Genomic DNA, 12,565 nt, shown 5'->3' with positions numbered 1-12,565 from the left:
AGGGAACCCCAGTCCCATGCTCGCCTCCCAGGTGTTGTGGGGCCACCAGGTGGGGGACAGTGGGGCCCACCCACAGGCACAGGGCTTGTGTTCCTGTCGCCAAGCGCTCGCAACACTGTGGAGGAGGAAACACTGCTGCCTCCCCACTCCCGGACCATGGCCACTGCTCCCCCTCCTGCCCCCTCCTGTCCTTTCCTGCCCCCTCCTGTATTTTCCTCTCCCCTCCTGTCCCCCTCCTGCCCCCTCCTGTCCTTTCCTGTCCCCCTCCTGTCCCTTTCTGCCCCCTCCTGTCCCTTCCTGCCCCCTCCTGTCCCCTCCTGCCTCCTCCTGTTCCTTCTTGCCCCCTCCTGTCCCCTTCTGCCCCTTCCTGTCTCCTCCTGTCCCTTCCTGCCCCTTCTCTGCCCCCTCCTGTTCCCTCCACGAGGCCCCATGGGAGAACTCTCACCCCAGCGACCTTGTTCTCGGGGTTGGGGAGGGGGGCAGTGTGGGTATGGTCTCTGTGGAAAGTCCCTGCCACAGCGTAGCCCTGTGGCTCTGCCCAGAGGCACGGAAACAGGGATGTGATGCCCCCGGCTCCTCCCAACCATGGCCTCGGCACAGAGCCCGCTGCTCCAAGGCTTTCCTGGTTTGTCTGTTTTCACCCGAAACTGCACACTTGTGTCCTCTTTTCTCCTGTCTGTTCCCGGTTCTGTTCTCAGTTCCTTATTTCCTAAACATCTCCTACGTTTTCTATTTCATTACATGTGTTTTTTGTGAGTCACCTGCAGTCTTTTTTAGAGAAAGGTGAGGCTGTAAATAATAAGTAACGTTAAAATTGAAAATTCTACAGGTTATTCCCCAGTCTTCCAGCTTTAAAGGAACCAGCAACCCCAGACCATGACCCTGCACCCTCCAGCCTTTAGCGGCTCCCCTCCCTTGGGAGCAGTGTGTGGCATCCTTGTGTCATGAGCTGGCCTCTCTCCGGTAGCCCCACATTGGGATGTTTCTCACAGCTCTTCCCCCGTCTACACTCCTGGCCATGGGCTGGAGTGGATGGAGCAACCGCCCTGCTGGCCAGGTCTCCCTGATGGCGATGGTGACAGGAGGGCCCCTTGCAGAGGACGGGGGGACAAAGCCACTGTCCTCGCCATCGGGACCGCAGCCCCTCCTGCTTCCATGTCCTTGGTGCAGGTGCAGTTGTGGTGCACGTCCCCAGGGGGCACTGGCCTGTGCTCGGGGCCGGGGCCTGTGCTGAGTCGACTCATCCCTCATGCCATGTCGAGTTCCCACGGTTCATCCTGTTCCTCGGGGAGGTCCAGTCAGGACCCGCAGGGGCCCACCAAGGGTTGTTACTCGGGATCTTTGCGGAAAAATATGCCCCACTGGACGGGGGAGAGAAGGGTGCTGGGGTTGGTGACTGTAGGCTTTTTTCCATAAATTATGTCCCGCACTCCTAAAAGCAGCTGCCATGTGGGGAATGGCTGGCTTGGCGGGCGACCTCCATGCACTCAGCGGCCACACCTTCCAGACCCTGATGGCCACGCACTCTGAGGTCACCGAGAGCAGCTGGGCCAGCTCTAGGGTGTGCACTGAGTCCGGGGTCACCTCTTCCCCACCGCCATCCTGGGGATGAGCTCAGCTTTGACCCATCTGTGGATGAAGCAGTGGACTCTGCGAAGGGGGTGAACTCACTCCTAGGAACTCGGACCCCGCCTGTCCAGCCCAAGGGCCAGAGTGGCCCCAGGCCCAGTGCCTGTGGTTGTTGGCTTCATTGTCTGTCTTTGAATGGTGCCTCCTGCCAACCGCATGGACGGCCTGGGGTCTCCAGGGTCAGGCCTTCGAGCAACTTCTTTGGACACCAGGAGCCAGCCCCAGTGACCGCTCGCCCAGGAGCACAGCCATTCCCTGTGCGATGTGGGCTCCCTGCAGCCAGTGGCGTTTCCAGACCCGGTGGCTCCAGGACAGGCATCATCTCAGTTTAGGATAAGGACCCAGTCAGGTTCTGCCTCTCAGAGCCGGCGGGGCCTCCACCATCCTCTTGGCCTTCTGTCTGTCTGCCTCGCCCATGGGCAGAGCTTGATGGCCTGGTGTTCAGTAGGTGCCCAGGGCCACTCAGCCTCTTTGGGAGATGCTGGAGGGCTGTTTGGGCCAGTCCGGGCTTGCTGAGGTGCCCTGAGCTCACATCTCCATCTGGGCCTGAGGTCAGCCCCTGGCCCGCGGTGGGCGGTGTTTGCCAGATGACGAAGGAGGCAGCTCCACAGCTGAACGGCTCAGCCGCAGGTGGCAGCTCCCGCTTGCCCTCCTCCAGGACCCTTTGAGGCGATTTCTTAGGCTAGCAGATGGCCCCGTGGCATGGGGGTTCTCCCTGGACCCGGGGGTGTTGGCACTGTCATACCTGGTACGGGAGCCGGCACAGTCACCTCCTCTGTGGGCAGCATCCTGTCTACACCCCCCCATGGCTGTCCCACGATGGGGACCAGGGACACCGCCCCCTTGGTGGGCGATGTTCCAGCATGAACACAGGGTAAGCGGGTGTGGAAAACACTGGAAGCAGCTGAGCTGTCTCGGTCCACCAGCCCCTTAGTTTGGCTTTAGAACAACCCCTGGTTTTAGCATCATTTATTCTCTGGCCATTTCTCCTGCTGCCTTCCTCAGGGCTGTGCCCCAGCCATGACTGCCAGGCTGCTGTTGCCTTCCACCGAGGAGGCATTTTGGAAGGGCTGCAGTGTGCCCAGCCCTGTCAGAGGACCGGCCCGTGAGAACAAGTGGGACAAAATTCCCCGTCCAGAGGCGCACCCTCCACTGGGGGTCATAGCCACACAGCTCGGTGCCCCTGAGGCCTGTGTGACATGCCTGAGGGCAAGGCGGGTGGGCCGTGGGCTCTGTGCGTGAGCCTTGCTGTTCCTCGGGAACTCAGAACCACAAGTCGCCCGCCCCAAATCCCTCAACGCCTGCACCACCACGCAGGTACATACCCCACCCCTTGGAAGAGGCTACCATCGTCTTTGACGTCCTCACTCTTGGCCTCTCCTCATTCCTCTGACAAGTCTACTGCAAGAGCCTTCCTAGGGTTCTGGCCCCCCACCCATCCCTAGTCTACCCCCATCTTCTGGGTGCATCCTGGCCTGCTCCTGTTGGGAGCACCTGACGCTCCCTGGCCTCAGGAGCTTTGTGCCTACTGTCCCTCCTGTTGCCTGGAACACCTTCCATCCCCTACTTTTCCTATTCAACTTACCTAAGTCCTAGTCATCCTTCTGATCTCAGCTGGTGGCGCGTTTATTTAAGAGGGTCCGTTCCTGACCCCTCCCTTACATCATGAGCCTCCCCTGCCCCCTGCACTTCACACTCACATTTATCTTTCTCGTTGGTAGGAAGTTCACGAGGGCTGAAATGGGCATGTTGTGTCCCCAGGACCTAGGACAGCGCCTGGTATTCAGGAGTGTGTGTTGAATGAATAATAAATAGGAAAGGCAGTGGAGGCTCAGAGAAGCCTCAGGGAGGAGGAGTCCCCAGGGTGGTCAGGTCGGGGAGGGAGGAGCCTTTCAGATGGAGACAGCAGCATGTGAAAAGGCCCTGAGGCAGGTCTGGGGACAAGGACAGGAAGCAGGGCAGGACATGCCTGCAGGAAAGCCGGTCCCAGCTTAAAAAATATGGTGACCTAGGGAGACCAGCCCCAATGATCTAATGGCCCCAGGGGGGAAGGCAAGCTATGCTACTCCCTTGCTTTTCCAGTGGGGACCCCCGAGGCCCCAGGAAAGGAAGTGCCATGGCCAGGCTGACCAGGTGTCCCAGCTGAGTCATGCTGACCTCCTCAGTCCCCATGGCCCCCACTGCTCGTGGGTTCCCCAGGGGAAGGGCTGTGGCATCTGGCTCCGTCAAGTTCAAGAGCAACAGAAAGCCCTTTGCGCCCACTGCAGGCCCTGGGCTCCTCCCAGCCTCCAGATCGGCTCCAGAGCCTCCCACTGCAGGCCCTGAGCTTGTCCCAGCCTCCAGGTCGGCTCCAGACCCTCCCACCACAGCCCCTGGGCTCACAGGCATCGATGATGATGACCGGCCATCTGCTGACCCTGTGGTTCAGCAGATCCTGTGGCGTGGCCCCTAAGCCCATTCTCTGTCCCCCAGATGTTCCAGGTCATCCAGCCAGAGCGAGCCCTGTACATCCAGGCCAACAACTGTGTGGAGGCCAAGGCCTGGATTGACGTGCTCACCAAGGTGAGCCAGTGCAACCAGAAGCGACTCACCGTCTACCATCCCTCCGCCTACCTCAACGGCCACTGGCTGTGCTGCAGGGCCTCCTCGGACACGGCCACCGGCTGCTCCCCCTGTACCAGGTAGGTCTGTGCCTCTCCAGCCTCTAGGGCCCTCCCAGCTGCCCAATGTGGCTGAGCACAGTGATCCGGGTTGGGCACTGTGCAAAGAAGTTTGCCCCGGAGCTGCATTGGGGCTAAAATGCAGCCCTGCCCACTCGGCAGGCTGCATGTGCACGGCCCGCTCTGTCCTCAAGGAGCCCATGCTGGGCCATCCTCACAAAGGCTGTGTGCAGACTGACAGGGGCCTAGAGCCTCATGGGTCCTCCCACTCAGCAGGGTGTTGGGGCCATCCCTGGGGAGTCGAGGAGGGGCTCTAGGTAGAGAGAAGACCCCAGGGGCAGGTTCTGGCCTGGTTTTTCTCAGAAGGGTCTGGAAGGATCCACCGTTCTCGCAGCCCCTCCTTGGGAAACTGAGGCAGCCCTTCCTGCCCTGCCACCAGCTGGGCCTCCTGAGGGTCACTGGAGGCTCCTCTGCCAGTCCTGGGAGGAGGCCTGGGTGCCCAAGCCCAGCAGGGTGCTCAGCCGGTCCCTGTGCCCATGTGATTCCTGAACACGGTGACCACTGCTGTGTCTCGCAGTTGAGGTGTGACAGATCCCCAGAGCTGTCAGGGCGGGAAATAGGAGCCGGCATCACAGACAAGCAGCTGAACTGGGGATGAATCCCTGCTGGGCCCTGGGCATCTGTGTCACAAGCCCCCTGTTGCCTCAGGGAGGGGAGGGGACCCGCGCATCCCCCAGGCAGCCCACCACCCTCGGGGCCCGAGTTCATCGGCTGGGCTGTTTTTGTTCCAGGTCGTCTCTTTTCACAGCAGAACAAGTGTGCCATTTGCTTGTTGTTCTGGCAGATCTGTTGGCACCAAGAGGCCTCTGGTTCTCTGAGACCGTGGCCAGTCACTTCTAAGTGCCCGTGTGCTGGTCACAGACCGCACAAATGCCCCAGCCCCTGTCGGGACAAGTTCAGTCTCGGCTCACTCCTCACCTTTAGTGATCTTTAAGAGAATCGGTGTCATGGTTAACAATGTTGTTCCTTCCATTCTGTTATTGCTGTGTTCGGGCAGCGGCCTCCCAGCAAACATCCAGCTGGACATTGATGGGGACCGTGAGACAGAGCGCATCTACTCCCTCTTTAACTCCTACATGAGCAAGCTGGAGAAGATGCAAGGTAAGAGTAGGGCGTGGCCAGCCTCTCATCACACGAGGTCGGTGTAGCTTTGGGGACGCTTGCCGGGGTCCTGGTGACATGTAGAACTTCCTGCAGAGGTGACTTGGGGAAGTAAGCCCTTGGGGCCTCTTTGGGCCTGTGGTGGTGTTGTCATAGCTCTGAGCGGGAGAATCTCTCTGTAGGGTAGACAGCTGTCCCAGAACTGCTGTAGTAACAGGTTCTGTAGACAATCTTAAGGTGGAATCCAGCTTCACTCTCTGAGCCGCCAAATTCTTGAGAAGCTTCTGTGCCTTCCAGTGGGACATGTGCACGTGTGTGGACGCGTGTGTGGGCATGTATGTGCATTCGTGAGCATGTGTGTACATGTGTGAGCATGCATGATGCATGTGGACATGCGTGCGGGATAAGTGACCAGTGTGGACAGACGTGCGTGTTGTGTGTGGGTGCTGTGCATGTGTGGACGCTTGCGTGCATGTGTGGACACATGAGCTATGGGCACTTGTGTGGGTGTGTGTGAAGACACGTGAGCCTTGTGGACATGTGTGCACACACATGAACCTGTGGACGTGTGTGGTCACACGTGAGCATGTGTGCACATGTATGCCCAACAGCTCCAGGTGTAACATTCACAAAGTCTCATGATCCCTGACATTCTGTTGGTCCCGTGCTCTAAAGAATTAAACAGTGTAGTCTGGACACATTTGGTGACACGGGATGGTCGTCTGGGGCTGTATTTGGGAGAGGCACATGTGAGGAGAGCCCGCTGGGAGGCGAGTGAGCTGTGTTGGCCCTGTGTCAGGTCTGGTGGTTCTCAGAGCTGGTGGACCCTACAGAGTGTGACATAGAGCTGAGCGTGCCTGGAACTGAGCCCACAGACCCCCCTTTTCATTCTCCTGACCTACCCAGAGGTGTCAGTCATGGGCCATAGCCGAGGAAAGCCTGCAGTCCTGCTGTGCTGAACACACAGCTGCCCCTCTGTAAGCTCAGCCTCGCCTCTTCCCAGCCTCACACTGTGCCGTCAGATGGCTCATCTGGGGTATGCCTGGACATGCACACACGCATACACATGCACAGGCACACATGCACATAGCCACACATGCATGTGCATGCACACACAGCCACACATGCATGCACACACATGCATTCACACATGCACATACACGCAAGACAACTGAACATGTACACATGTGAACACACATGCCCATATGCAGGTATGTGCACATGCACAGATAGCAGCATATGTGTGCACATGTACACACCTGCACACACATGTACACATTCATGCACACACACCAGAGGGTTCGCCCCCAGCAAGCATGCCACACACGGTACCTGGTTCCTAGGTCCCAGGAAGCCCTGTAGCAGTGTCCTTGAGGCTGCATGAGGCCTCAGGGTGGCAAAGACCTTGGAGCCGGAGGTGATAGCTCTTCCCAGCACAGTAGTAAGAGTGACCAGAACACTGGAGGGTAGAACCAAGAACCTTGGAGAGGTGAGCCCACCGTGTGAGACACAGGTTCATTAATGAGACTGACGAGGCCTTCCACTGTCAGCCACCTTCCAGCCACCTCTCCACTCACTGCCTCGCTCTTTGCCCCAGCAGTGGCACACCTGGGGCTGCCCCAATGCCACTGGCCCGCAAACCCCTGTGCCTTTCCTCTGATGCCACCCTAAGTATGGCTAACACCCATTTGTCCTGTGAGTCTCCCCCTCCCAGGAGCTTTTCTCACAGCCATCCTGATAGCTGGTGCTCATCTCTGTCATTGCAGTGACAGTCATCTCTGATCTGTTCACCTCAATATACTGTGACCCTTTGAGAGCAGAGGCAGGGCTTCTTTACCCCACTGCCTGGCACAAAGGAGGAACCCAAAACCTGTTTGCTGGATGGGTGGATGGAGAGATGATAGACGGACAGATGATGAATGGACGGATAGATGGATGGGTGGACAAAACACATGGAAAGTGTTCTTGCACACCCAGCCTCCTATTCAGTATAGCAGTTGTCTAGACAACAAGTGTTCATAGAACGTCAACATGATTGGAGGCCTCACAGCTCACTTCTAGGCACCACAGCACGAGGCACTTCTCACTTGTCTTCAGGCCTTTGCCCGGAATCTCAATGCTTTCTTGAGGCAGATAGTTTGGGTCAGAGCGTTCTGATTGCCTCGAGACACTCCCTTTGTGTTAGCTAGTCTGTCGTACTGGGCACTCAGCCCCTGGGGCTCGCTTTGTCTGATGCAGCACGCCTCTCCTGTGGGTGTGGCAGCCCTTTAGTGCTCAGAGGAAGCTGGGTTGCAGTCGCCTGTGGGAGAGGAGACCGTCAGTGTCCCCCACATCCCTCGTGTGGCCTGGTCTCGCGTGGCCACCCTCCTTGGGCACACTCTGCTTCGTTAACAGCCCCCTGAGGTGTGTGACAGTGAAGCCCAGTACTTACGCAGGCACGGACAGCCCAGAGGTCCGTGCTGCAGGCCTGAACCAGGGTTTGGGCCCCTGCACCAAGATTAACGCTAACGAGCTTCTCAAGGTGGTGGCAGGTCACCGCTGCTGTGCTGTGTCCTGGGAAAGCCACTTGTTTCCTTATCTACGAAGCAGGAATTAGTGCCCACTTTCAGGGAGTTGGGGAAGATTGAGTGGGTTGACCTCACAGGGTGTCGAGCACACAGCCGTTAAATAAGCGTCGAGTGTTTCCATCCCCTTCCCGCCAGGGCACTCCATGACCTTTTTGCAGTTGGTCAGCTGAAGGCACTGTCTCCACAGGCCTCTCTGTCCTAACCTAGGTTCAGAGCGTAGTTTAGTCCCATCCTGTACGCCTAAGGAGGCTGGAGTCACGGACCACGTCAGGAGTGTGGTCTCTTGGGTCTCTCTCCCTGCTGTCACCAGCCTGATGTCCAACTTTGTGTGTCTGAGCCCACAGTCGCCGGCCCAGAGCCACGTGCTTCAGTCCATCCGTCATTCAGAACTGGGCATGGTGGTTGGTCAGCACGAACCACTGAGTAGCTGCCCATCGTCTGCTCTGCAGCTCGGGTCCTGTCCTCGAGTTGTTCCATAACGTGTCAGCTGCCTTGCTGAAGTGGACGCAGACGCTCTTGGTTTATAACCTTATCACAGAGGAAGTGTCGTGCGCTGTTGGGACCCATTTTGTTTCTCTTCCCCGAGCTCAGCTTGTTATCTATTTAATAATCTCTCAGGAATTTTGCTTCTCACGTGGCTTATGGATGCCTCCTCCTTCTTGTTCTCAAAATGGCAAGCTGCTCACACACCCGGTCCTGGGACCCCCACGGGCCTGGCCTCTCGGGTCACATCCAGCACTCACCCCTCGGTGCCCTGCAGTGGGATTCGTCCAGATGCACAGGCCTCAGCTCAGAGCCAGCTTTGGCACCTGCTGTGAGGCAGGCAGGGCAGGGCATGCATAGGCCAGCCTGATTTCCTTCTCTGTGAAGTGCGACCGCTGGGCACTGCCCAGCCACATGAGCCTGAGGACTGAGTGCGGCAACCCCATGGAGCAGTGAGCATGGCACCCAGAGCTCAGAGGCACCTGATCCCTCCCCTAGTGCTGTCTCCTGTGACTCCTTGTCTACACCTGCGCCGAAGACTCCTCGTCAGAGGCATCAGCCCTCCCTGCTGATGCCATGCCTGTCCTGCAGCCAGAATTCTCTGTGGCTTCTGCTCACCTGTTGTGGTTGTCAGCCCCACGTGCTTGTTTGGGCCTGAGCCCTCCGTCGGTACGGTGACGTTCCTTTGCCTCTGCCCCCTTCTCCATCTCTAACTAACAGTGGCAGCCACAGCTCACACCAGGCCCACCAGGCCCCGGCCAGGAGCCTCCAGGGTGAACTCAGTCCTTGTTGTGGGCCCCAGGCCCCCCTTTCCCAGAAAGGTGCACTGAGACCGGGAGCTTAAGTACCTTCCCGTGGCCACGTTAGGACAGTGGTGACTGGTCTGACGTCAAGCCTGTAGCCCACACGTCACCTGAAAGAGGAGTAGGCCACGCCCGCAGGGCTCACGCAGGCACCTGGGACCCCCCCCCCCACCCCTTCTCTTCCTCTGTTTTCCTTGTGTTTGGATCCCTTATCTTGCTCTTGTCAAATTCCGTTTTCTTTGAAATCTTAAATCTTCCCAGTTTTCCTTTGCACAGGTGTGATTTTTCAATAAGAATTAAGAGATTTCCCCTGATTTGGAAGTAAAGACAGTAAAGTAGATGCTGGAACTTTCTGTGATAAGGAAATAGCAATAGGGCTTGGTGAGCCCCTGGATGCCAGCTCACCTAGGCTGTCTTGTCTCTGTGGCCCTGGAGTGTAGGGCCCAGCTCAGGTGTGTGGGGACCGATAGGGGCCCCAGTTCAGGTGTTTGGAGACCGATTGGGGGCCCAGCTCAGGTGTTTGGGTGCTTCCCGTGGGGTCTGATGAGAGAGTCACCTGCCTAGCAGGTGGAGGTGACAGACAGGGATCCTAGGAAGCCGCTGGAACAGACTGGCTGAGAGGTGACACCTGTAAGGACAGTTTCTGGGCCCTGCATGTCCCCAGGCGGTGCGCGTGTCCTTGTAAATGCTGGGTGAGAGAAGTGGGTGGGGCCCTGGCACCCCTTTCTCAGATGGGTGTTCCTCGAGTTCATCTGCCCAGACGGATTCGGGGTGACCCCACAGGCCCTTGGCCAGCCTGGCCCAGCGTCTAGGAGCAGCCCTCTCTGCTGGTCTAGCTTGTGAGCCGTGGGGCGTGGACAGACACAGGCCACCCCGGAGAAGCGCTGCTGGAGAGGGCTGGGCCCTGGTCTCTCGCCCCTGCAGGCTTCTCCAGAGCCCAGGACTGGCCGGCTCTGGGGAGTGCTTTCTTTCTGTGCCTTTGCCATGAATGGTCAGCCCTTGCCCGAGGAGGCAGCCTGTCTGGGCTCTCTTGCTGTGCCCTGACCTCTGGCCTCTCCTGACAGAGGCCTGTGGGAGCAGATCCGTGTACGATGGGCCAGAGCAGGAGGAGTACTCGACCTTCATCATAGATGACCCCCAGGAGACTTACAAGACACTGAGGCAGGTCATCGCCGGGGTTGGGGCCTTGGAGCAGGAGCACGCGCAGTACAAGAGGGACAAGTTCAAGAGGACCAAGTATGGGAGCCAGTGAGTATGGCGTCCTGGTTGTGGGACTCTGGGTCTGGACGAGTTGGGGGCCAGGCCTGTCTCAGAGCCACCCGTGTGCAGCCTGGGGCAGGCTTCCAACCTCCCTCAGAGCAGGACCTCGCTCTGCTCTCCAGGGCCCTTAGACAGTGTTCCAGGCAGCGCCTCCCTACCCCCAACCCTGGCCCCTGTGTTGAGAGAGCCCACCTCGGCCTTTTGCTAACCTTTTGTTAACCTTTCATTAACCCTTACTAACCTTTGTTGACCACCATGAAGCCACAGTGGATACAGCCTGGGGGCCGGGTCCTGTGTCCGGTGGCCACAGCTGTACACACACCAGTCTGCGGCAGGACTGAGTACCCGCCACAGGCGAGGGCCACCCAGACATGTAACAGCACTGCGCTTCCCGGAGCTCAGTGTCCACACGTGTGTGCATATGGGCCACCTACACGCTGTGACCAGGGTCATGTGCTTCCCTGGGCGGCCTCGAGGAGCCTTTGCTGTCCATGTTGCCTGCAGCCCTTACAGCACACATGCATCCTACAGGGCACAGCAGGGTGGGCTGCCCCTCACGTGCCCCTTCCTTCCTTCCAGGGAGCACCCCATCGGGGACAAGAGCTTCCAGAGCTACATCAGGCAGCAGTCTGAGGTCTCCACCCACTCCATGTGAGGCCGCCCCACAAAGCCGCCTGTGGAGGAGGAGACAAGGTGGAACCAACGAGCAGGGGACCCGCGGTGTCAGTGGGAGACAGAGTCCCGAGCCCCTGGCCTCCCAGGCTCCGGGGCCATCTCTGTGGTTGCACTCACCTTATTCACGCTGGTGGCCAGGACGGAGCTGGCCTTTCTAGAGCGAGGGGCCAGTCATGTGCATGGCCGCAATGCGCTTCTGCCCACATGCACCTTCGCTGGCTCTGCGGCCTGCCCGGGCCCCCGGCTCTCCTTCATGGCTCCGCTTCGCTCGGCCGGACACTCAGCATCTTCTTTCCCCAGAGCCTGTGGTCCTATGGCCGTGGCGAGGCTCCAGGCTCAGCTCTGCGATTTGGCTCCTTCCTGCTGGAGGTCCGTTTTGTGCTGGGTTGTGTGGAACGGCACTGAGATCCCAACTGGAGGACGCCCTTGGCGTTTGGGGGCACCGGGGTCCTCCTGCAGAGTTCCTGGGGGTCCAGTCTTGCCTGCGGAGATTGGAGCCTCGCCTCACCAGCCACTGAGATGAGCCAGGGGCTGAGCCGTGTCTGCTGGGCCCTCTTCAGGCACAGATTGTGTTGGTTTGCCGTCCACGGGCTTAAAAGTAGAATCCACGTTTACCACCCTTTGTGGAAGTTTGGGGAAGATTTTTAAAATAGAAATGTGTATCATATTCAAGCTGTCTTTCCTAATGTTTTTAAAGGACCGTTTTTTTATTAGCCCTTTGATACAAAGTAACTCAGAACATCCAGCCTGTTCTCACTGAAGGGGAGGGTGCTGCAGGAGGGTGAAATGGGCCGTGTGTCTCACGGAGCCGATTAAAGGTCCTCCAGGGAGAATCAGGGAGGGAGGAATGCTGAGTTGGAAGCAGGCACCTGCCGTGCAGACACCAGGCCCAGGAGCAGGGATCCACTGTCTTTGAAGCCCCCAGGAGCTGTCAGGGCCACAGAGGGCTGTGCTCCTCCTGGGTGGGGTCCTGACAGGGGCGGTCAGCCCCCCAGCTGTTTGCCAACTTCTCCCAGACGGTCCTCACGCCACAGGTGCCGGCTTCAGAAAGTGCTGTTCGGATGCGTGGGACCCTGTGCCTATCTCTGTTCTTGTTTGCAAGCACTGTCCCTCAGACTCTTCATCTAGATGGCAGATAGTAAGTTACTTGTCACAATAATGGAGGAGGAAAATGTTGGAAAAAGTAAACTTTGGGACACAGCCATTAGGCTGCATCGAACTGCAATTTTTAACACGGATTTGTAACTTAATGTCTCTGTTTATAAGATACTAACGACTTGCAATGTATTTTACTGGCCAATTAAAGCAGACATTCTCTTCTTTCTGA

The 12,565-nt window shown here is 58.2% G+C and overlaps 1 protein-coding gene across 1 annotated transcript in view; it reads left to right on the top strand.

Moving 5' to 3' along the window:
• The window catches only part of RASA3 (RAS p21 protein activator 3), an 89,784-nt gene extending 77,219 nt beyond the window's left edge, over positions 1-12,565 (top strand). The window contains exons 21-24 of the mRNA XM_044779639.2: positions 4,102-4,310; positions 5,347-5,450; positions 10,368-10,551; positions 11,143-12,565. Coding sequence (XP_044635574.1) covers positions 4,102-4,310; positions 5,347-5,450; positions 10,368-10,551; positions 11,143-11,218 — 573 coding nt within the window. The 3' untranslated portion in view covers positions 11,219-12,565. The remainder of the gene's footprint in view (positions 1-4,101; positions 4,311-5,346; positions 5,451-10,367; positions 10,552-11,142) is intronic.

Source organism: Equus asinus, chromosome 11 (genome assembly GCF_041296235.1).
Source record: "Equus asinus isolate D_3611 breed Donkey chromosome 11, EquAss-T2T_v2, whole genome shotgun sequence".
Classification (NCBI taxonomy): Eukaryota; Metazoa; Chordata; class Mammalia; order Perissodactyla; family Equidae; genus Equus; species Equus asinus.
This window is presented reverse-complemented; position numbering and strand designations above follow the sequence as displayed.